Source organism: Phocoena phocoena, chromosome 15, assembly GCF_963924675.1.
Source record: "Phocoena phocoena chromosome 15, mPhoPho1.1, whole genome shotgun sequence".
NCBI classification, from domain to species: Eukaryota; Metazoa; Chordata; class Mammalia; order Artiodactyla; family Phocoenidae; genus Phocoena; species Phocoena phocoena.
Genome location: NC_089233.1, coordinates 52,078,748 through 52,101,229, shown reverse-complemented (window position 1 = coordinate 52,101,229; position 22,482 = coordinate 52,078,748). Strand labels below are relative to the sequence as shown.

The 22,482-nt window shown below is 38.8% G+C and overlaps 1 protein-coding gene across 1 annotated transcript in view; it reads left to right on the top strand.

Moving 5' to 3' along the window:
* Positions 1-12,738, top strand: part of PLCB1 (phospholipase C beta 1) — a 686,080-nt gene extending 673,342 nt beyond the window's left edge. Inside the window, exon 32 of the mRNA XM_065892597.1 lies at positions 11,730-12,738. Coding sequence (XP_065748669.1) covers positions 11,730-11,957 — 228 coding nt within the window. The 3' untranslated portion in view covers positions 11,958-12,738. The remainder of the gene's footprint in view (positions 1-11,729) is intronic.
* Positions 12,739-22,482: the final 9,744 nt, after the last annotated feature.

The following is a 22,482-nucleotide window of genomic DNA, read 5'->3' as shown; positions in this document are numbered from 1 at the left end:
TTATAAGCAAGTCAAATAATATCAACCTGCATTATACGTTAGGGCACATCAATCCCAAAACTATAAGTAAATCCCTGTAATTTTTACACCTAATGTATGTCAGCTAATAAATTCAAAAACTAAGTGAATGTCTTAGTTTGCATGCCCCTGGAGGCAAACCCTCAGACGAGGATTTAAGTACACACAGTGATTCTGAGAAGTGATCCCAGGAAACTAGTAGAGGGTAGTGAAAGGAGGCAGGAAAGGGAAGGCAGCAGTAAAAAGTGTGTTTGTTATCAAGCAAGTTACAACCATGGGCAACTGGTGCTCAACCTTATTGGGAGACTATGTAGAAGATGCACCTTAGAGTTATTCCATCTAAAGGGTAAGGGAGCTAGAGTATATGCTTATGCCAACTACTGGGCTGCACTTCCAGGCATCTGTGCTCTCTACTAGAGAAAGCAGGCAGTTGGAAATAGTAATTGTAATCGTTAGTCCAAAGGGCTGTAGGCTCGACGATGACTATCACTGCTATAGTTACTTCTGAATTGAATGAGAAGCCTCCCCGCCACCCAAGATTATAATGCTACAGCCTCAATAATCCAGACTTCAATGTCATTGAATCCAGTACTTTCCATCTGATATATGTACGTTGACAATAGTCAAATGTGTTTAGGTTTACAAAATACTTTCCAAATCTGACGCTACTTTTTTGGCAAGACTTAATCACTAAATACACAAATGGTTCCCAAGAATCCATGTATATCAGACTGTCCTGCAAAGCTACCTTAAGTTCTAAATCAGTAGTTCTCAAACTTTGGGATGTATCAGAATCAGCCAGAGGGTTTACTAATACACAGATCACTGGGCCTGATAACTTGCATTTCTAATAAGATCCCAGGTGATGTTGATGCTCTATGTAACTTCACCCACTTCACTTGCCCCAGGCCTAATCATTTTTGTTTTACCATTATTACCAAAAGGATACTATACATTTTAGAGAAAGGAAATTTTAGGAAGCCTTGAAATACACTTTCCAAATAACTGGAAGTGTTAAGCAGAGGAAGTTTTTTCCACCTCAAAGAAGTCAAGGTTGGAATCTTCTATCCACAGTTGAAAATTCTATAATATTTATTTGACTGACATGTATAGAAAGATGGTCATTCATAGGTAAGGATTAGATTGATAGGTTTTCTGAGTGGGATTTCCTTTAACACTATGAAAAATTATGCATTTAATAATGTTTTTATTATTGTTTGGTCACTGATCTCTGGGGTATTTCCAACTTTTACAGTATTTTATTTTACTTAGCCTACAATTAGACAAAATAGTCATGTCTTAAAAAGATAATTTGGAGTTCTTATATTGTTACTTTTTCAGTTATTTTGGAATGTAATTGGATGTGCCACAGAGAGTAAGAGGGAAATGATATGAGTGAGCCTTTGATAAATTTAAGTGGCAGTCACATGAACAAGTGTGCAAGGGGACAGGAATTTAATGATGTCCAGTACTTCTGGTCTTAGGTAATTCCTACTCTGGGATATCAAGGAGAGATGATCACTTCCTCCTCTGTGCTACTGCTGTATATTGCTTATCACTTTATCATGGTATTTATCTCAGCATATCACATTATTATTTTATGTTTCACATCTCCCGCTGGTCTTGAAACCAGGGCTGTGTCTCGTTCATGTCTCTATGTCTAGCATTAGTCACAGTGCCAGGTACACAGAAGGGCACTCAGTAAATTTTGGATAAATGAATGAATAAATCAAAGAATTTATGAGGGAGTAAAGGCAAAAAAGTGAGTAAATGTAGAGAATGAACCATGAATCGATGGCATTTGCCATCCAGCCCAGTACTGCAAGTATTGGGACATGTTCCCTAATTTGGGATTAGGATGGCTTTCTGGCCAACGAAGTCACCTGAGAACTAGAACAGGTTTGGTAGAACCTACTAGACTTTTCTTTCACCAGTAACTTTTCCTAAAGTCATTTATCCCTGTGTAAGTAAGGTTGCCTATGACCCATTAGAAGGGCTTTCAATCCCTTAGATTGGGTGATTTGAAGAAGTCACCCAGGTTTTTAGAAGCAGCCTTGGGGTTATCCACAGCAGGAGATGGTCAGATGATGGCAAGTTGGAAGCAGAAATTAAGATTTAGCTGACTAGTTCAGCTTTGTTCTCGAAGCAGAAGGAAAAGGAATAATGTCTTAAAATTGATTTGCAATATTACTTAATTGAAGTCTCCCATTTCTGTCCTTATAAGAATAGCTTCATGATAGCCATAGACTATATATTGTGTTGGCCAAGAAGCTCTTTTGGGTTTTTCCGTAAGATGTATGGAAAACCTGAACGAGCTTTTTGGCCAAACCAATACATTTTAATCCAGTGATAACAATGGAAGAAAATGGAGATTTTTTTCACCCAACACTTTTCTTGTAGAAGAGAAATAAAGATTGATGGAAAATTATAATGCCCCTGGGATTCATAACACTAGCTCTTTCTTATAGCTATAAAATAGCTATAAAGTACTCAAGATTTATTGTTAGGATTATTCTCTAACTTTACTTTAAATCCAGAATAAATAAGCCAAATATGCCCCCAAGCAACCTTAAGAGACCATCTTTATGGCATAAAATTGCCTAATAAAGATGAATCATAAATTGGAGAAACACTTGTCATAACTACACATACTCCCTCAACCTTAACATAAATCATGCAACACAAATTATATATGTGAGAATGTATTGGTTAGCATAACACTGGCTGCTGTAACAAACAGCACCAAAATACAATATAATTCTATTTCTTCTTTCATATAACAGCCCATTGTGGGTGTTTCTGGTTGGTAGACAACATGCTTCCACATGGTAATTTAGAGAACCATATTCTTTTCATAATGTGGCTCCATCATCCTCTAGGACTTAGCTGGAAAAGGGAAAGAGACAGTAAAGATGCCCCCATACGCCTTTTAACAAGCTGGCCCTGACATTTCATTGGCAAGAACTGGTCAAGTGCCCCCCTAGGTGCAAAGATAGTGAGGGGGCTTGTAAACATCGTTCTTGTCTAGGCAGCTGCCATCCAGGCATAGCAGACACTATGAAAGGGTGAATGTAAATTCGGGGGATAACTTGTCATATTTTACCATGTAGACCAAGATAATGGAATTCAAATCTGCTATACCTAGAATTACTCTGAATTGACTGCCACTCATGTAAGACCCCAAAGATAAGTCAGCAGAGTAACCACTCTATGTTCCAAATCACCTCTGAAGACCTCATGAAAAAAAGAGATCCATCAGAGAAAGGATTTGGCCTTGAAGACTTAAAAAAGAGCATTTCTATAAAACACCTTGGAATTGGGTTAATCAGATTCCCCATTCCAAACCCTGTGGGTTTAGCAGTCACATCACCAAATTTTGATAAAGGAGGAAATAGGAAAATAGACATCTCAAATTATTTAGCAAGTCCCTTCCAGAGGAGCTGCCTAGAATAGGGTCAAAAGCTTATTCCAGGTATAAGTGTCTTTTTCTTCCCAGCAAGGAGCGCCTTGCCACAAATTCAGAACACCAGCGCGATGTGGTTATGTCTCCATTCATGCAGCAAAGAGGATGGCAGCCAATCCCTGAGCTGGGAGGACTCAGCAGACTTCTGGGTAGCTGCCTATCACGTCCAAAGACATACCTATAGAATATATTACCCAGATACTCTGGAAGTTGCAAATTGACCTGCAAGGTAGCTTTTTTTGTTTTTTAATTTCTAATTTAGGTGCTAAAACTGACAAACCAGAAGATTTAACATGAAAATCCATATTGCTAGCTTCCTTTGAAAACTCAAATGCAGCAACCTTGGGCAGGTATGTGGCAGCAATCTAGTTGGCAATTTTGGGCGGCTCCTCTTTGTAACCAAGAACCCGAGGACCACCCTCTGCAATCCCACAGTTCTCGCCTGGCCCCAGTCTCTCATTTACCTTTCTACCTGGCCCCATTTCAGTTTTCTGGCTCTGAGAAAATTCATTATAGTTGCCAACTTGACCTGAGATGGAGAATTCAGGAGTGAAAACCAGACTGCTCCAAACCCCTCCAAGGCCAAGAGATCAAATGTCTAATTTCCCCTCAGATTGAGTTGTAAACGGTCAACCTAAAACCACAGTAATTTAAGCAGAAGACATAAACATCATGTTTAGAAGGAGTGACCATCTAATTAGAAAATACTCGCTCCCTAAACATCAAAATCAATTGTCCTGATAAAACCCGAGTATGGCTAACCACTCTTGAAATACACATTTACAAAAAGAAAAAGAAAAACCCAAACTAATTTTAGGTGATTGGGAGAAGAGCATTCTCTAGGGATGTGGCTGAGTTCATTCTAGGACACAACACAGCCTGTCTCTTGCTTTTTAAATGCACAGGCTTTAAATCAAGAGGGAGAGCAGTTCTGGCTGGGGCTCAAGTGTGGATAATTAAGAATTAAAAGGAGTTAAGACAGGTGCGTGCAGGTGAGGACACTGATCTGAAGGGAGGCCCAATCAGGGCAGGACCTCCTTGAGAATAAGTCTTGGGAGGCCACTCTGGCAGGTCTGAAGGGCTCCCAGCCCAAGACTTTCCTAAGAGGATGTTTCCCTGGGACTCCCACTTCTCTGAGATGATTGCAGCACCACCTGCACTATAAACATTTGTTTCTAATGTGACTCAGCCTAGGAACTGAAATCATAATGTAAGTTCAATTCTTCCCTGCTGGTGGTATTCCACTTGATGGCAAAAAAATACACACTTCATCTACAAATAATTAGCCCTTGCATGGCTTTTATTTCCACTGACTTGAGGCTTTTTATTGATTCTTTTAGGGTTTCTGTGGTTGAGAGAATGGGATTCTTCTGGTAATGCCTTCTTAGCCTCCGTCCAGTGGACATAAATCACGCTTTGCTGTCATGCCCTTGCTTCTGATGGAGCAGCTAAATCAGGAGCCACAAACTGAAGACTAAACTGAGCTTTTTATTTGACTCTTGGTACCTGTTAACATTTTTGAATTTGAGTGTTTTAAACATGAAATACAATTCTAGTTAGCCACAGGTGTTGGTACTCCTCTATTGCCTTATACCAAACCTAATTCACAGATTTATGTTGTTTCTTGGTCCCCATGGATATTTGAATTTAGAGATTTTGAAATTAATATTCCTGTATTAAATTGATTCATGCATGAAAAGTCTTAAGAACAGTGCATGCCATACAGTAAACACACAGTAAATTGCAATTACTACTTTCATTGTATTACCATCATTATTTTTGTGGTTCTATATTTCATTGCAATTTACTACCAATATTTACTAGATTGGTTCTATCCCAAGAGATCTTTCTTTTTCCTTTAAACTGGACTTTTTAAATTCCAATTTTCCATTTGCTTATCCTTTCTTGGAGTATCCAACTCTTTACAGAAATAGTCTGATTAAATTAGACTGCACTTAATGGCAAACAGGAAAACAGCCAGCTGACCAAATAAACAGGTCCTAAACTGAAGAATTACATAGGGGGAGTGAACAGCCAGTGTCTTCCAAGCATGACAGACACAAACAGAAAAGTCCAGTGAAGGCTTAGAAATAGACCAGGTTAACTGCAGCTGGCTTAGAGCCCCTTTTGTTTTCCAAGAGCCTGAATAGGCGTACCTTGTTTTATCACACTTCACTTTATTGCACTTTGCAGATATCGCTTTTTTTTTTTTTTTTAACAAATTGAGAGTTTGTGGCAGCCCCATGTCAAGCAAGTCTATCAGTACCATTTTTCCAACAGCATTTGCTCACTTCTTGTTTCTATGTCACATTTTGGTAATTCTCATAATATTTCAAACCCTCCACCAGCAAAGAGATTTACAACTCACTGAAGGCTCAGATGATTGCTAGTATTTTTAGCAATAAAATATTTTTAATTAAGGTATATACATTGGTTTTTTAGACATAATGCTATTGCACATTTAGTAGACTATAGTATTGTATAAACGTAACTTTTATATGCACTGGGAAACAAAAAATTCATGTAACTTTTGTTATTGCAATATTCGCTTTATTGCGGTGGTCTGGAACTGAAACTACAGTATCTCCGAAGTATGCCTGTAGTCTATCATTAAGAGGGCATGTCAGTAAGACCCTATGCCATGGAACCCCTCCTCAGCATCACTTTTCATTAACAGACACTTCCCAGTTATTTGTGACAGCAACTGTAATACCCTAGTCACATAAGGAAAATACACTGAAGTTATTTGTTATTCTTCTATCAACACACAGAATATCAGGTTATTAAGATCTTCACAAACCCTGTTTTTACAGAGGAAAGGGATTGGCCTGGAATGGTTGGGTTGGAGCCTGGATTAGGAGGCAAGAGTTTGGTGTTCAGATCTTGCTTCTGCACTAAACCACCTGGGTGGTAGGCTTCAGTTTCCTTATTTAAAAAATAATGGTTAATAATGTGCAGAATGTGTATTCACTCAAGTCTCTTAGCTTCCTTAGCCCAGAGCACAGGTCTTCAAAGATTTCAACCATATTTTGGTAGTTTAAGTACAATAGCAACTTTCAGTTTGACAAGGTGTCTCTGGACCATGATTAATCATTTTGGTAGAATCAAAATTGTTTTTCTCTTTCACATTCATTTTTATTCCCAGCTATGATAGTCCTCTGCTGAGTCTTCCTACAGAAAGCACCAAACTAAAAATAGAAAATTCCTAGTGTTACTAAACCCAACTTGGACCCACTCATTCGCTGCACAGCAAACCCAATCTATTGACACTGGGTTGTAGTGAAGGAAAGTACAGCATTTATTTGCAGGGTGCCAAGCAAGGAGAATGAGCAGCTCATGCTCAAAAGACCTGAAGTTCCCAATGGCTTTCAGGGAAGGGTTTTTGAAGGCAACATTTGAGGTGAGGGCTGCAGGGTGCATGACTTTCTTCTGATTGGTTGGTGCTGAGGTAACAGGGTGGTGTCTCAGAATCTTAATCATCAGCCTTCTGGTTCCAGCCAGTTTGGGGCCTATGTGCTTGTGGTCAGCATGTAGTCACCATCCTCTACCTGGGTGGGGGGATCTTACTTTCTGTAGAAAAACTCAGAGATATGTGTCAGACTGTTATGTATATCTCTTGAGAGAAACTAGGGCTCTGTTTTATCACTGACTATTGTTTGAGCTGTCATTACTTTTCTTGCTTAACTGCTTTTCCTTTGTTTCTGCGTTCCTTCACTTCCCTAATTAGTAACTGCTTGTGCCTGCTCTTTGAAACTCAGGGAAGGCCTAGGAGACTAAAAGACCTTTTCTTCAAACAAGAAACAGGGGACATGGAGGAGCTTTTGTACCCAGGAGGGTCCCACAGGGTTCTGCTCAGTTTCAATCTCCCCTTTTCTTTGATATTCCTCAATCCTAAGGGGAACCAGGGTGGGATAAGAAAGGGAATAAAGTTTTGGATAGAGAGGTTAGTCATAAACTTGGCAGGGGAACTCTGTTTTAGGGACACTTGATTTCAATAGGCCTTAATAGCAGGCATCTATAAGGAGAGAGTACTCCAGCTCTAACACAAAATTTTCAAGGTCTAGAACGCACACATTAGCTGGGATGAAGTGGCTTAGCCAGTAGCATAATTATTGTCTTATGTTTTAGTATACAGCCAGCCCTCTGTATCCATGGGTTCCATATCTATGGATTCAACCAACCTCAGATTGAAAATCTTTGAAAACAATTTCAGAAAGTTACAGAAAGCAACACTTGAATTTACTACATGCCAGCAACTATTTACCTAGCATTTACATTGAATTTACAACTATTTACATAGCACTGACATTGTATTAAGTATTATAAGTAATCTAGAGGTGATTTAATGGGAAGATGCTCATATGTTATATGCACCATATCATATAAGGGACTTGAGCATCCTCAGATTTTGGTGAGGCCCACACCACAGAATTTCATGAACATTTTTGAGAGAAATTATGGGAGTCATAGGGGAAATGCTACAATAATACTGCATAAAACACAAAACTTCTCTGACAATAATAAATATTTATTTAGTTCACGACTTTCAGAGTTCAGCTGATCTGGGCTGAGCATAGCTGATCTTAGTTGGGCTCTAGACTCCTAATAGATGGAGCTTTTTAGAAACAGAGCCAGATCTTGCCCTGCATACTTTTCATATTTTCTTGTAATAAACAGGTATTCCATTTATAAGAAGAAAAAAATAAAGAGAAAAGCTCTAAGTTGAAATTCAAGTAAATGCACATTTGTAATTCATTCATTAATAAAGACTTTTTTTTAAAGAGTGAAATATATGGCATTTAATATACATTTAATTTAGTTTATAAATTAATCATATTAATTTATTAAAATAGTTTAGAGTATAATAAAATCTACTACTAATCCATGATAAAAGGAAGAATCTACCAAAGTTATAATTTAGCCACAACTGGGTCAATTTTTAAATTAAAAAAATATAAAATTAGATTATTATTATTATTGTGATTTATAATAAGGAATATACATTTGGTCTTCATCACAGTTCCTGGCACAGAGCTCCTGAAACCCTTGAATTTCCTAAGTGTTAAGAGCAATAAAAGTGTCTTTTGTTATGTTAATGAGGAGACTTGGGGGAAGCACCTAAGGATTGGGCTGGTTGTCAGGGGAACTAAGCTAATGATTGGAGGGTTGAAACTTTAATGTCCATCCTCCTGACCTCCTCCTTGGAGAGGGCAGGGGCTGCAAATTGAGTTCACTGGCCAGTGGCCAACGAGTTACATCAGTCATGACTACATAGAAAGCCTACACAAAACCCCAAAAGGACAGGGTTCAGAGATCTTCCACATTGGTGAACACATGGAGATTGGGGAAAGGGGTCCACCTGGAGAGGGCATAGAAGCTCTGTGCCCTTTCCCCATACCTTGTCCTGTACATCTGGCTGTTCCTGAGTTGTGTCCTTTTATAATAAACCAATGAGGCGCAGTGGTTGAGAATCTGCCTGCCAATGCAGGGTACATGGGTTCAAGCCCTGGTCTGGGAAGATCCCACATGCCGCGGAGCAACTGGGCATGTGAGGCACAACTACTGAGCCTGCGCGTCTGGAGCCTATGCTCTGCAACAAGAGAGGCCGCGACAATAAGAGGCCTGCGCACCGCGATGAAGAGTGGCCCCTGCTTGCTGCAACTAGAGAAAGCCCTCGCACAGAAACAAAGACCCAACACAGCCCAAAAAAATAATTAATTAATTAATTAATTAATTATAAGAAGCCAATGATCTAGTAAGAAAATGTTTCTCTGAGTTCTGTGAGCGACTCTACCAATCTAATCTAAGTGAGGGGATCGTGGGAGCCTCCAAACTATAGCCAGTCAGGCAGAAGCACAGGTGACAACCTGGACTTGCAATTGGCCTCTAAAGTTGGGGGAGGGGTGTAGGGCAGTCTTGTAGGACTGAGCCCTTAACCTGGGGGATCTGATGCTATCTCCAGGTATATATAGTGTCAGAATCGAATTCAATTGTAGGACACCCAGCTGGTGTCACAGAGAATTGCTTGGCGGTGTAGGGAAAAATACCCCCATATCTGAACTGGGTGCAGAATCATAATTATTAAAATTAGATTATTAAAAATTACCAGAAAATATAAGTTTAAGTGTTTATTTGGCATTTTCTCACATTTTATATTTTCTTTTTTTTTTTCATAAGTTAAAAAAGGAAATAGCCTATCAAGCACCATAGGGTCTTGTCCACCAATGACCTAAGAGAAATCGGTGTCTAAGTCAGGTGCAATATATCTATACTGAAGGTCCCCCAGTCTAACCTAAATGAAATCCGCTGTTTCTTAAACATAGGGCCCCATGCTTTTCTCCCTTTCCCTACATTTTTTGGAAACGAAACTTTAACTGCATGTGTTGCTGAACTAAAATTGAGACAAATTCATGACGAGGTCTGAATGGTGGTAAATGGAAGCTGTCAGACACCAGGGTGAGATTCCACTTATGCCAGAGTGTGTCAGTGTAAAAGCCCCACCTGGGGAGAAACTGGCCATTGCCTTCTTATATCTGATGCTCTGGAGGGTTGTCCCCAGTGCTGAGGGTGGAGCTGTGTGTGAAGGTGCCTTTACCACATCATGGCAATGTGAATCTCAGGCCCTGTGGGTATCCCTCTCATAGAGTGTTTCCTTCTTGGTTTATTGGAATTCACATGCCAGGACAACATATTCATAAATACCCAATATTTGATATTTGGGGGGAATAGGGGACTTTCAATACTCAGGTCAGCCATTTTTATCAGGCACTTTTTGGTGTGGAAAAAAAAATGCTCATTCAAAAAGATCCACAACCCATTATTCGAGACTCTTGGGGCCTCTTGTTTTTCAGAATTCGTAATTTTTCTGATTTTAGAAAAGGAATATGGTGCATATACCATAAGCATTATATCCCAAGGGGGGCCGGGTCACCCTCATAATCAAACAAATTAATATGTCTACAGTACCGTGTATGGACATTCACAAGAAATGGGATTAAATAAGGATTATAAATAGCATTATATCGAAGTCAATGATTTTGTTACAAATTTATAAAAAACTTCTCAATTTCAGAATTTTGGGGATTTTAGAATTGCAGATAAGGGATTACTGATCTCTATTAAGTTTGGCAAAGTTAATACATAATACTTAATACATAATAATAAGGGATTACTGATCTGTACTAATTTTGGCAAAACTTCTCTGGCATAGAAGCGAGAACAAAAAGGAATTGAACTAAAGGGGATGTTCTCAAGCTGCTGGCACTGAAGAAAGGGGGGTCAGGACACCGCAGGGCAGATGACCTGAGGACTATCTTCATCCCAGGTGGTCAGGGGTCAGACTGCACTGATGCTGCAGATAGAGGACATACAGCCAGGATTGAGACCAAAAGTAGAATTGGGAGCTCAGAGTAGAACCAGGACAGGAAGATCGTCAGTGTGTCCAAAGTAGACCAGCCACAGCCACATTGGCATCACCCGGGAGCTGCTGAGAAATGCAAGATCTTGGGCGTTTAGGAAAAGCATTTAGTCTCTCACGCCGTATCTAAGATTAAGCTCCCTGCTTATCATTCAATAAGCAGAGAGAATTTTATTCAAAATCCTGGGTTTCATCTGGGCTCTGAGCAGCAGAGCGTCCTAGCAGGCAGCACCCACCACCCCTCACCCCACTTCTACCAGATGCCCAGCTTTTACTTGTTTTATGGCTCAGGCCAGCATAAGCCTGCATTTGAAGAAAGGGTTCTGTGACTTTTAAAAGTCTGAAAATTCTCCAGAGCATTAAACAGATAAATTTGAAGGCAGTTTTAAAAGGTAGGTAAAACGGTTTATGAAGCAAATAAAAATTAGAAAGAAAAAAAGGAATCAGAATAAACAGGTGATAAAAGAAGTGAAGATAGAAGTTCAGGTTGGCTATATGAGTATGCTCAGTTTGTAAAATGCATTTAGCTCCTGGTTAGAAACAGCCTCTGGATGAGGCTGCACTTCATAAAGCCCACGCCTTGACCGTCTGTCCACTCCAATTGACTTTGTGGCTCTCCCAGCCTGATTCATGGCTGACCTTGATACCCTCAGCTATTGGTGACTTTTAGCTGTGAACAAATGACATGTCCAACGAGCCTCAGTTTCACATCATGATATTAAAATTAATTGGTCCCTCCCCTCTTTGTACATCTCTTTCAAGGAGTTTCTACATGGGTGGTTATAGAAACCTAAATGACATAAAATCATCCTCTTTCTTGCTGTCTCCCAGCTGCAGGTGGAGCTAGAGCAGGAGTACCAAGACAAGTTCAAAAGGCTGCCCCTGGAGATTTTGGAATTCGTGCAGGAAGCCATGAAAGGGAAGATCAGTGAGGACAGCAATCACAGCTCTGCCCCTCCACTGCTGACCTCAGACCCTGGAAAACTGAACCACAAGCCTCCTTCCAGTGAGAAGCTGGAAGGAGAAAACCCAGGAAAAGAATTTGATACTCCCCTGTGATTGTTTCTTCCTGGCCTTCAGAACACGCATGGCCACTCCAGCTCCATCGGACTCTCTCTTACAAAGATCACTGCCCAGGAGCATCTTCCTGAGAAGCATCCCTTAGATTAAAATCCACACTGGAGGGAGAGTTCCAGAAGGATCCATTCAGCTTCCCCATACCCAGGCTCCATGTGTTATGTGGAAACTACTGCAGGTCTGCTAGTGAAGAGTGCATGTATGTGGTGGGATTTTGGTTTTCTTTCCAGTAGTAAATTCAAAGCAGGCAACTTCCAGGCTCCATGGAACATTTAATGAAGGACAGCGTCTTCTTTGAAGAAAAGCAAGCTCATGTTTTTAGTTGAAGCTCTGATGTAAAGTATGTCAAAGTAATAGAAATAGTTGAGAAATGCATAGCACTATTTAACACTATTGAACAGCCAACTTTGAGCACTTTTTTTCCTAACTGCCCCTCAACTACCATATCTTCGAGTTAACATGCATATTAAATTGTTTCATCCTTTGCTTTGCAAGCACTGGCGGCTTGCAATTTATTTATCATAGAGTCATCAGTGTATTTGTTGCTGACATGGCTTTATTTGATACCATAGTGGCTCAAATAAGCTGGTTTTCTGCCTTGATTGTGTCCTTGTCCAGTAAAGCCATCCCCAGACTTGGCAACATGACTTGTACATTTGGCTGTGTGAGCAAGTTGGCCACACACTTCCAGGCAGTGTGCTATCTGAGTCGACTATTTGCACTCAAAGTCTGGGTACTCATTGGTTATTGGCCTAAAATCCTTAAACAACTACAAAGATCTTTTTAATTGAATAAAAATAGTTGAGCCGATGTATGATGAGCAGAGATTCAATCAGAGTGAATAGGTTCCAGCAGTTATTTTGCTGTCTGACTTTCTTTATGGTTCATTTATTTTTAATATAGAGATAAAGATTAAATATTTATCTAGAGACTACACAGACCCACATATAAATGGTATATGTTATCTACATGTATATATGTATGCACTCAGCCATATAAGTACATACATATACACCACATACACACACACACATTCATATGTGTGTGAATATGAGTTTCTTAATTGGCAATAATCCAGATCTCTTCCACAAGACGTAAAACCAATTCAATGACAGAGAAGAAAATGGTCAAATATCTATATTATGTGGATATTAAATTACATTAAAATTCTAAGAAACAATTGATGGAGGCTTTGATGCAAGTTGAGGTAGATTGAGAACTTAGAAGATGACTTTGATGTATATTTTGTAAGATCAAAAACTGGATTTTAAGTATTTTAAGCTTGTTTTAATGGTCAGAATATACAAAAATGTATAGGACAGCAATATGGAAATGTATTAGTATCTTCCATAATTTTTAAATCTGACAGATTTCAATTTATTTCTCACATTAAAATAATCTTTCATTATATATTTCCTATGTACATTTAATTCACTTAACTGTCTTTTTGTTAAGTTCCTATGTTAAGTGGCATAGGAGAAACAAATTATATTATGGTGAAACTGATTTAAAACATTATTGAAAGGTCTTAAGTAAGAGAGAATAATTATATAGAGGAAAATATAACTTAGAGAGTAACACAAAGAACATTGAAGTTAAAGCCCTGAAGCAAGATGTGCAGTTTTATTTTACTTTAAACCTGTCTGATTGTAGCTTAGTAAAACATTTTAAAACACAAAAACTAGTTGTGTCCTGAAAATTGTGTTTTAAGAATTTAATATTTTTATGGAAATTATTCTATTTAACTTTAAGCAATAACTGGGGATCACAATTAAGTTTTAATCAAAATGAGGGCTTAGTTCAAACATTAGGAAGTAGTGTTTGATTAAAAAACACATCTAGGGAGACACAAGGGGAAAAAAAATCCCATCCCCTTTGGAGATGACTATATTTTGATCTAAAGGATTTAGGGTGTTAATTAGACACTTAATAAAACTTAACTTCCGTTGAATGAGAACTCTTTTGTAAATCATTCTACTTTTGCACCTTGAAAGAAAGGCATTAATCATAAGGAAGCAAGAATGGTCAAAATAGAATGCTGCATTTTTATAAACAAAATTACAGACTGGCTAAAATTGCAGAAGAATGAACTAATAATAGCATTAATAACCAAATGCAATGGTGATTATTACAGAACATTGTATCACATTTTAGTCCAGAGATAGACTGAAGTTGAATAACCTTGACTTACACAAAACTGTTTTGGTAGTTGGATTTCATTACCTTAGTGACTCTAGTCATTTTGCAATATGTTTGTATTTGGCCATTTCCTGTAATCACATTTTTATATCTGTACAATGACACTTTTTGCAGTTGTGGGGGTAGCGCGTAACACTGTCCATCTTGCATCATTGAAGTTACTACAGTGATACTATCATTTAATAATATTAATATTACTTGAAATAGACTAAGATAAAGAAAAAGGGTCTATATGATGTGCAGTTTTGTGCCTTTCTGTATTTGCCTTGTTCTTTGTTGAATGTGTGAAATTCTGTACTGTGGTTTTTCCTATAATAGAGAGTAGAGCTGTGTATTAAATTAGACTATGCCCCTATGATACCCTTACACTACTGAGAATAGCATGGGTTGGGCCATGTACTGAGAATTTTCAAAGTTCTAATGACATGCCATGTGTTTTTGGTTTTTAACAGTTCATTTCACCATTTCAACATCACCATACATTAATTAATACTCCTATGATAGATAAGCTGTCATTAAATAATTTCGAAAGAAAGGGCCATTGCTTGCGTTACTTTGGATTTAATGTTGTGCCTGTGCCCTGTATAAATATTGTTTGTGATGGATCGGACATTGTGACTTTTGCCTTTTCAGAAGAAAAAAAGATAGAACAAAGTATTTGAAGCTCTTAAAATGTACATATTTTGGTTCTTCTAGCTCAAATTATTTAAAATGCATAATTCACATTTTTGTAATAATTCTATGCAATTTTGTGGCATGATGTTTCTTCCACTTGTAATTTTATGTGCTTTCATCACAAATCCAAAGGAAACAATAAAAATTTCTTAACACAACCCAGCTGTTATTTCGTGGTGTTGGGGCCAAACTTCTTCTGATGGGCAGGAAGGTGGGAGCAGCATTGATACCAATTTTTAGGGAAGTAATGCCCACCCTGATGGGGCACATCAGTGCCTGTGCAGGAAATCAGGAGACTGCAATGCTTGGGTCGGAGGGCACAGTTGTCATCATTCCATCAGTCCACCACCTCCTTCCGGAAATGGCGTTAAACTTGCCCATTACTCCCATATTCAGAATCCTCCCTTCCTCCCCTCCTTCCTTGACCAAAGCTAAGGAAGGAAAAATTTTCAAAAGTTTTTTGACAAATAGTGGATGTGACAAGAACTGACAGAGTATTTGATACAAGTTTCTTCATACAACAGATAAAAAAAGAGTTGGCCACACTGATTTTTGAAAAAGAAATATACATTTGAGTTATGAGGATGTCTCCAATTGCAATATGTTAGTTAGTTATGGCTATGTTACACATTACTCCAAAGCCTAGTGGATTAAAGCAATAAGAATTATTTCTTAATCTCTCATAGTTTTTGTGGGTCAAGAATTCAGACAGGGCAGAGCAGAGATACCGTGTCTCTACGCCATGATATCTGGGGCTTCGGTTGGAAGATTAGAAGGCTGGGAGCTGGAATTTTCCAAAGACTAATTTACTTTCATGTCTGGTGGTTGATGATACATCACTGAGAGACTAACTGGGGCTCCGGGCTGGACCACAACATGTGTCCTCTCCATATGGCCTGGGCTTTCTCACAATATGTTGGCTGGACTCCAAGTATGAGCTTCCCAAGTGAGAACCAGGCAGAAACTGGATCAAAATTTTTATGACTGAACCTCTACATTGCATACTATCACTTCTGCTGGACCCCATTCATTGGTGTTCTCACAGCCCCTTCCCAGATTCAAGGGGAGGGAACAAATACAGACCCCATCTCACTTTGGGAGCAGTGTTGCTTACACTGAAGTACATGAATATATAGGCATCTTTGGAAAATGTAATCTGCCACATACAGTATACACCAAACTGAATTTCCTTACGCTCAAACCTGCTCCACATCCTTTGTTTTCTTCATCAGTGAATAAAACCAATACCAATTCTTCAGTTGCCCAAGCCAAAAGGTGGGCATCATCACTGACAGCTGGCTCTCTATCATCCCCATTCCAATAATTCACCAACCTCGGTCAATTCTGACCCTGTGGAATAGCCCCCAGCTTCGTTCACTTTCTATCCTCTCTGCTAATACCCAAGTTCAGCCACCATCCCCACCACCACCTACCAAGGTTCTAAACGATTTCCATGCCTCAAGTCTTTTTTTTTTTTTTTTTTTTTTCTGTGAAGCCAGTTGGTAGTGGCTCTCAAATTTTTTTTTTTTAAACATCTTTATTGGGGTATAATTGCTTTACAATGGTGTGTTAGTTTCTGCTTTATAACAAAGTGAATCAGTTATACATATACATATATTCCCATATGTCTTCCCTCTTGCGTCTCCCTCCCTCCCACTCTCCCTATCCCACCCCTCCAGGCTGTCACAAAGCACCGAGCTAATATCCCTGTGCCTTGCGCATGCCTCAAGTCTTAAATCATGTAACCATTTCTCCATACTGGAGCAAGACTGAACATACAAGAGTAAAAATGGAATTAAAAGCCTTTAATGGACCCCAGCAATCCTCAGGATAAAGTCTAAATCCCTTAATAATTGTTTGAGATCTTACATGATTTGGTTCATACATAACTCTCCATTCCTGCCTTATGGACCATCTCACTTCCTGGGCTTTTTAAATACTATTCCCTCAACTACTTAGACCCTTTCTGTTCCTCTTTCCCTTGAACCACTCCTGAAAACACACTTATACACACACTCAGGTTCTCTCTTTTCCTTGTCTCTTATTCATCTTTAGCTTTATAGACTAAATGTCACTTCCTCTAGGAAGACTTCTCTGATACACCCAAGCTCCCCATCATCTGTGCTCCCATTGCATCCTACATCAGTTATTTCTTGCTGCATAACAAACACCACCAACACTTGGTGTTTTTAACAACCATGTTCCATTGATTGTGAGTCTACAGATAAGTGCCAGGCTCTGCTGATCTGAGCTGGGACAGGCTGATCTCATCTGGGCTCATCTGTACATCTGTAGTCAGCTAGGAGTTGGCTGGTGGCTGATCCTGCCTGGGTTCTTTTACATGTCTGGAGCCTTGACTGGAACAACTGTGCTGATCTGGCTCTTCTCCATGTGCTTTTTCCACTCTTTGGCAAGCTAGTCATGGGTTTTTCACATGTCCAAGGCAGGATCTGGAGAACAAGCAAAGGCATTCAAGCCCTCTTGAAGTCTAAACTCAGAACTAATATACCATTACTTCCACCACATTCTATTGGTGAATGTAAGAGACAAGACCAGCCCTGATCAAGATTAAAAGGATACTATGGTGTTATAGGGAAAATGATGTGGACACAGGGTGGCTGCTAATACAATTAATCCATTAACACCATGTACTTTCTTTCACTTATAGAGTATATACCAACTGCAATGTACTGGCCTTCTTACTTAAATACATCCTCCATTGACACCTTTGATGTCAAGGGTCATGTCTCATTCACTACTGAAACCCCAAACCCACCATAGTGAAATCTCTCAATAAATACTGCATTTACAGTGAATAAATTTGTTTACCCATCCAGCTATTAGTACTAAGGTGGAAAAAAATAATGATTGATATGTGAATAATAAATGTCATTAACTCAAAGCTACAGTGTTGTTTAGGCACCTCATGAGTCAGCAGCACCCTGATAGTAGGGCTAGACCACACAGAGCCATGTTCTTTGACTTTCACTTATGGCACCAACCCCAAAGCACAAAACTGCTTATGACAGATGAAATTAGGTCAGTCACCAAATAGTAGATTCTGGATCACAGGTGGAGAAAGCCAGGCTCACCTTGGATTCCAGGCATACCAACAGCCTCTTTCTGCACACAAGCGAGAATTCAGTAGCCATTCTTTGTCCCCTGGAGTCCCTGCACTGTTCATTTGTTTCTTTGACCCTTCTGCATATATTTTTAATTACAGTTTTATTAAGCTATAATTCATATACATAAAGTTCACCTTCTTAAAGTACACATTTCAATGGTTTTTAGTATAGTCAAAAGTTGCTCATCAATCACCACTCTTAATTCCAGAACATTTTCATCTCCCCAAAAAGAAACACCGGGGCTTCCCTGGTGGCGCAGTGATTGAGAGTCCGCCTGCCGAGGCAGGGGACACGGGTTCGTGCCCCGGTCAGGGAAGATCCCACATGCCGCAGAGCGGTTGGGCTCATGAGCCATGGCCGCTGAGCCTGCGCGTCCGGAGCCTGTGCTCTGCAGCGGGTGAGGCCGCAACAGTGAGAGGCCCGCGTACCGCAAAAAAAAAAAAAAAAGAAAAAAAAAAAAAGAAACACCATACTCATCAACAGTCACTTCCCATTCCTCATTTTCCCCCATTTCCTCTCCTTAGTCCCTGGAAACCACTAATCTATCTTCTGTCTCTGAGGATTTGTTTATTCTGGACAGTTTAAATGATTAGATTTATACAATATGGGGTCTTTTGTGTCTGGCTTCTCTCATTTAGCATAAAAATTTTAAGGTTCAGTTTTCAGCATGGATCAGTGCTTCATTCCTTTTAATAGTTGAATAATACACTATTGTGTAGACATTGTATTTCTTCATTCATCACTTGATGGACATTTGGTTTGTTTCCACTCTCTGACTATTATAAATAATGGTGCTATAAACACTCATGTATAAGTTTTTGCATGGAAATATGTTTTCAGCTCTCTTGGGTATATACCTAGGAGTGGAACTGCTAGTTCAAATGGTAACTCTGTTTAATTTTTGGAGCTGCCGACAGTTTTCCATTTCACAGTGCACCATTTTACATCCCCAGCAATATATGAAGATTCCAATCTTGCCACATCCTTGCCAACACTTGTTGTTTTCTGCCTTTTTGATTATTGCCATCCTAGTGGATATGAAGAGTATTTCACTGCAGTTTTGATTTGCATTTTCCTGATGACTAATGATGTTATGTGACTTGGCCATATGCATATCTTCTCTGGGGAAATGCCTATTCAAATCCTTGGTGCATTTTTTTTTTTTTTTTTTTTTTTTTTTTTTTTGCGATACGCGGGCCTCTCACTGCTGTGGCCTCTCCCGTTGTGGAGCACAGGCTCCGGACGCGCAGGCTCAGCGGCCATGGCTCACGGGCCCAGCCGCTGCCGCGGCATGTGGGATCTTCCCGGACCGGGACACGAACCCATGTCCCCTGCATCGGCAGGCGGACTCCCAACCACTGCGCCACCAGGGAAGCCCTTGGTGCATTTTTAATTGGGTGGATACTTATTTTAAAATCTGGGTCCCCTTTCTTGATTTTTGTCCTCCAGTCCCTTCTGCACCTGTCTACCCCAAAGCTTAGTCTAAAAAGCCTCTCTCAGTTATCATTCTTCCCAGGGCCACTGAAGAACTGGAGGTTATTTGGAAAACGGTGCTGGTTATTTTCTATGTGAAGTCAGAAAGTCACTTGTCTGCTTTTTTTTTTTTTTTTAAAAAAAACTAAATGTCAAATATTTGTTTATTTTCCCAGATTTCACTCTTCCTTTTAAAAACAAGCTGCAAAATAAGTCTCATAAATGTGGGTTGAATTCACAGGGATTCAGTGACATTTTATGGAAGGAAATTTATTAAGGACAAGTGGCATGGGATATTGCCATGAAAATATTTGCCACATAGCCTTTAAGAATTGAAGTGAATTACATAACATGCTATCAAGAAGCTTATGCTGTCAAGAAGCTTAATGTGTCAATAATAAATATATCAATAACAAAGAAAAGATCTTACCAATTAAACCCTGATTCTTCATCAAACATAAAGGCACATCCCAATTTCAGAAAGGTTAAAAGTAAAAGTGTATCCAAGCATACTACTAAAGAAAATCATCAAACCACAGGGGAGGAAACAAAAAGAAAAAGAAATCAACAGAGAAGAAGTACAAAAAACAATGGGAAAAAAGTAATAAAATGGCAATAAGTACACACCTATCAATAATTACTTTAAATTTCAATGAAATAAATGCTCCAATCAAAAGACATAGAGTGGCTTATTGGATTTAAAAAAAGAAAAAAAAAAAAGACTCATCTATATGTTGCCCATAGGAGACTTACTTCAGGGCTAAAAACACAGAGACTGAAAGTGAGGGGATGGAAAAAGATATATCATGCAAATGGAATTGACAAGAAAGCAGGGGTAGCAATATTCATATCAGACAAAATAGACTTTAAAACAGAGGCTCTAACAAAAGACAAATAAGCGCATTATATAGTGACAAAAGTATCAATACAAGGAGAGAATATTATACTCATTAACATTTCATCAGAGAAATGTAAATCAAAACTATGAGATATCAACTCACACCTGTCAGAATGCTTATCATCAAAATATCTACAAATAACAAATGTTGGCAAGGATATGGAGAAAAGGGAAGCCTTGTATGCTCTTGGTGGGAATGGAAAGCAGTAAGGACATTCCTCAAAAAACAAAAATAGAACTACCATATGATCCAGCAATCTTATTCCTGGATATATATCCAGAAACAAAGAAAACACTAATTCAATAAAATACATGCACCCCAATATTCATAACATCATTATTTACAGTAGCCAACTTATGGAAACAACCTAAGTATCTATCAACAGATGAATGGATAAAGAAGATGTGGCATATTACTCAGCCGTAAAAAAAATGAAATTCTGCCATTTGCAGCAATGTGGATGGACTTAGAGACTATCATACTTAGTGAAATAAGTCAGACAGAGAAAGAAAAATACTCTATGATAGCACTTATTTGTGGAATCTAAAAAGTAAAACAAACAAATATATATAGCAAAACAGAAACAGACTCGCAGATATAGAAACCAGACTAGTGGTTGCCAGTGGGGAGAGGAAAGTTAGGAAGGGCAAGATAGGTGTATGGAACTTGGAAATACAAATTATTATGTATAAAAATAGATAAGCAACAAGGATCTATTGTATAGCACAGAGAATTATAGTCATTACTTTGTAATAACTTTTCATGGAGTATAATCTGTAAAAATACCAAATCACTATGCTGCATACCTGAAATCAATTAGACTTCAATTTTTAAAACAATTTTTAACAATTTTTTAAAAAGTAAAAGTATATCTTAGAACCAATAAAATGTCATAATTTCCTTTCTTTTTTTATTTCAAAGAAATATCTGCTTCATAAGAACCTAGGGTTGTACATTTCATTTATTTAAAATCATCAGAAAGCCCAGTCTCCAGAGAGCACAGTATTCAAAGTAACACCAGTCCAAGACCCAAAAAATAGTTTAAAAGAAAATAAATTTGTTCTGAAATGTCTATAAAATGTGCCAAAATAGGATTTGATTCATAGCATACTATAAAGTCTCTTAAAATTGCTTTTCCCATTTCTTCTTGTTTCTCTGTATGTGATTGTCATATATAAAGGAGCTTTGGTAGTTCCCTGGTGGTCCAGTGGTCAGGACCCAGTGCTTTCACTGCCGTGGCCAGGGTTCAATCCCTGATCAGGAAACTAAGATCCTGCAAGCCCGGCTGTGTGGCAAATCAATCAATCAATTTAAATTTCAAAAAAGAAAGCTTCCCCTCAAATCTCCTTCAAACACCAGTCTGTGTGAGCTCTTGCTTTCTCTGCCCACAACCTTCATCTTTCGATTTATTCTATTTTCTTTAACCTTCTGAGTAATCCTTTAAACTTTCCAATGTAAATCATTCTCGCCTTCCTGAATGCTCTAGTGTTGCCCAATTCAGCTCCCAAAAGGCTCATAAGTGAAGTGGGCAAAAATAGAATTATTCTTACACTGGGAGAGACTGTAAATAGTCCAATATCAACATTTTTCCAGTAACACATTCAGTCAATTCAATTCAATAGACACCTACTCTGTTCCAGGCACTGGTTCTGCCCCAGGTTCAATTGGGTTAGAAGCTCAGGTTTCTTGGTCATAATTGTGCCCAAATAAGTCTATCTTTAAGGCTACTCCCTCAAAATGAATCATATTGTGTGTCTGTACCCCCAACACAGTTAAAAAGGAAAGGTTTACTTCTCTTTTATCATGAGAGTGCTACACACATGCATGTGTATGCACACTCACCCAGATTGGGACAGAGGGTCTTCAGCATCAAAATGACATTTAATACCTTTTTATCTTCCAAGAGTTGCTTCCCTAAGTCCCCAGTTACCTGCAGCAAAGGGCAGCCCCAGACCTGGGTATACCTGAATTTTCACCTGAATATGCTGAATGCCACACTCTGCCTTTTCTATTCCAATGGCTGTAGACGTTGGCAACATGTAAATAATGTGAAAGCAAGTTTTTATGATTAAGGAATCAAATTTATTGAATTTTATTACTGAAAGTTGAAACAACATGTATGAACAAAATCAATAA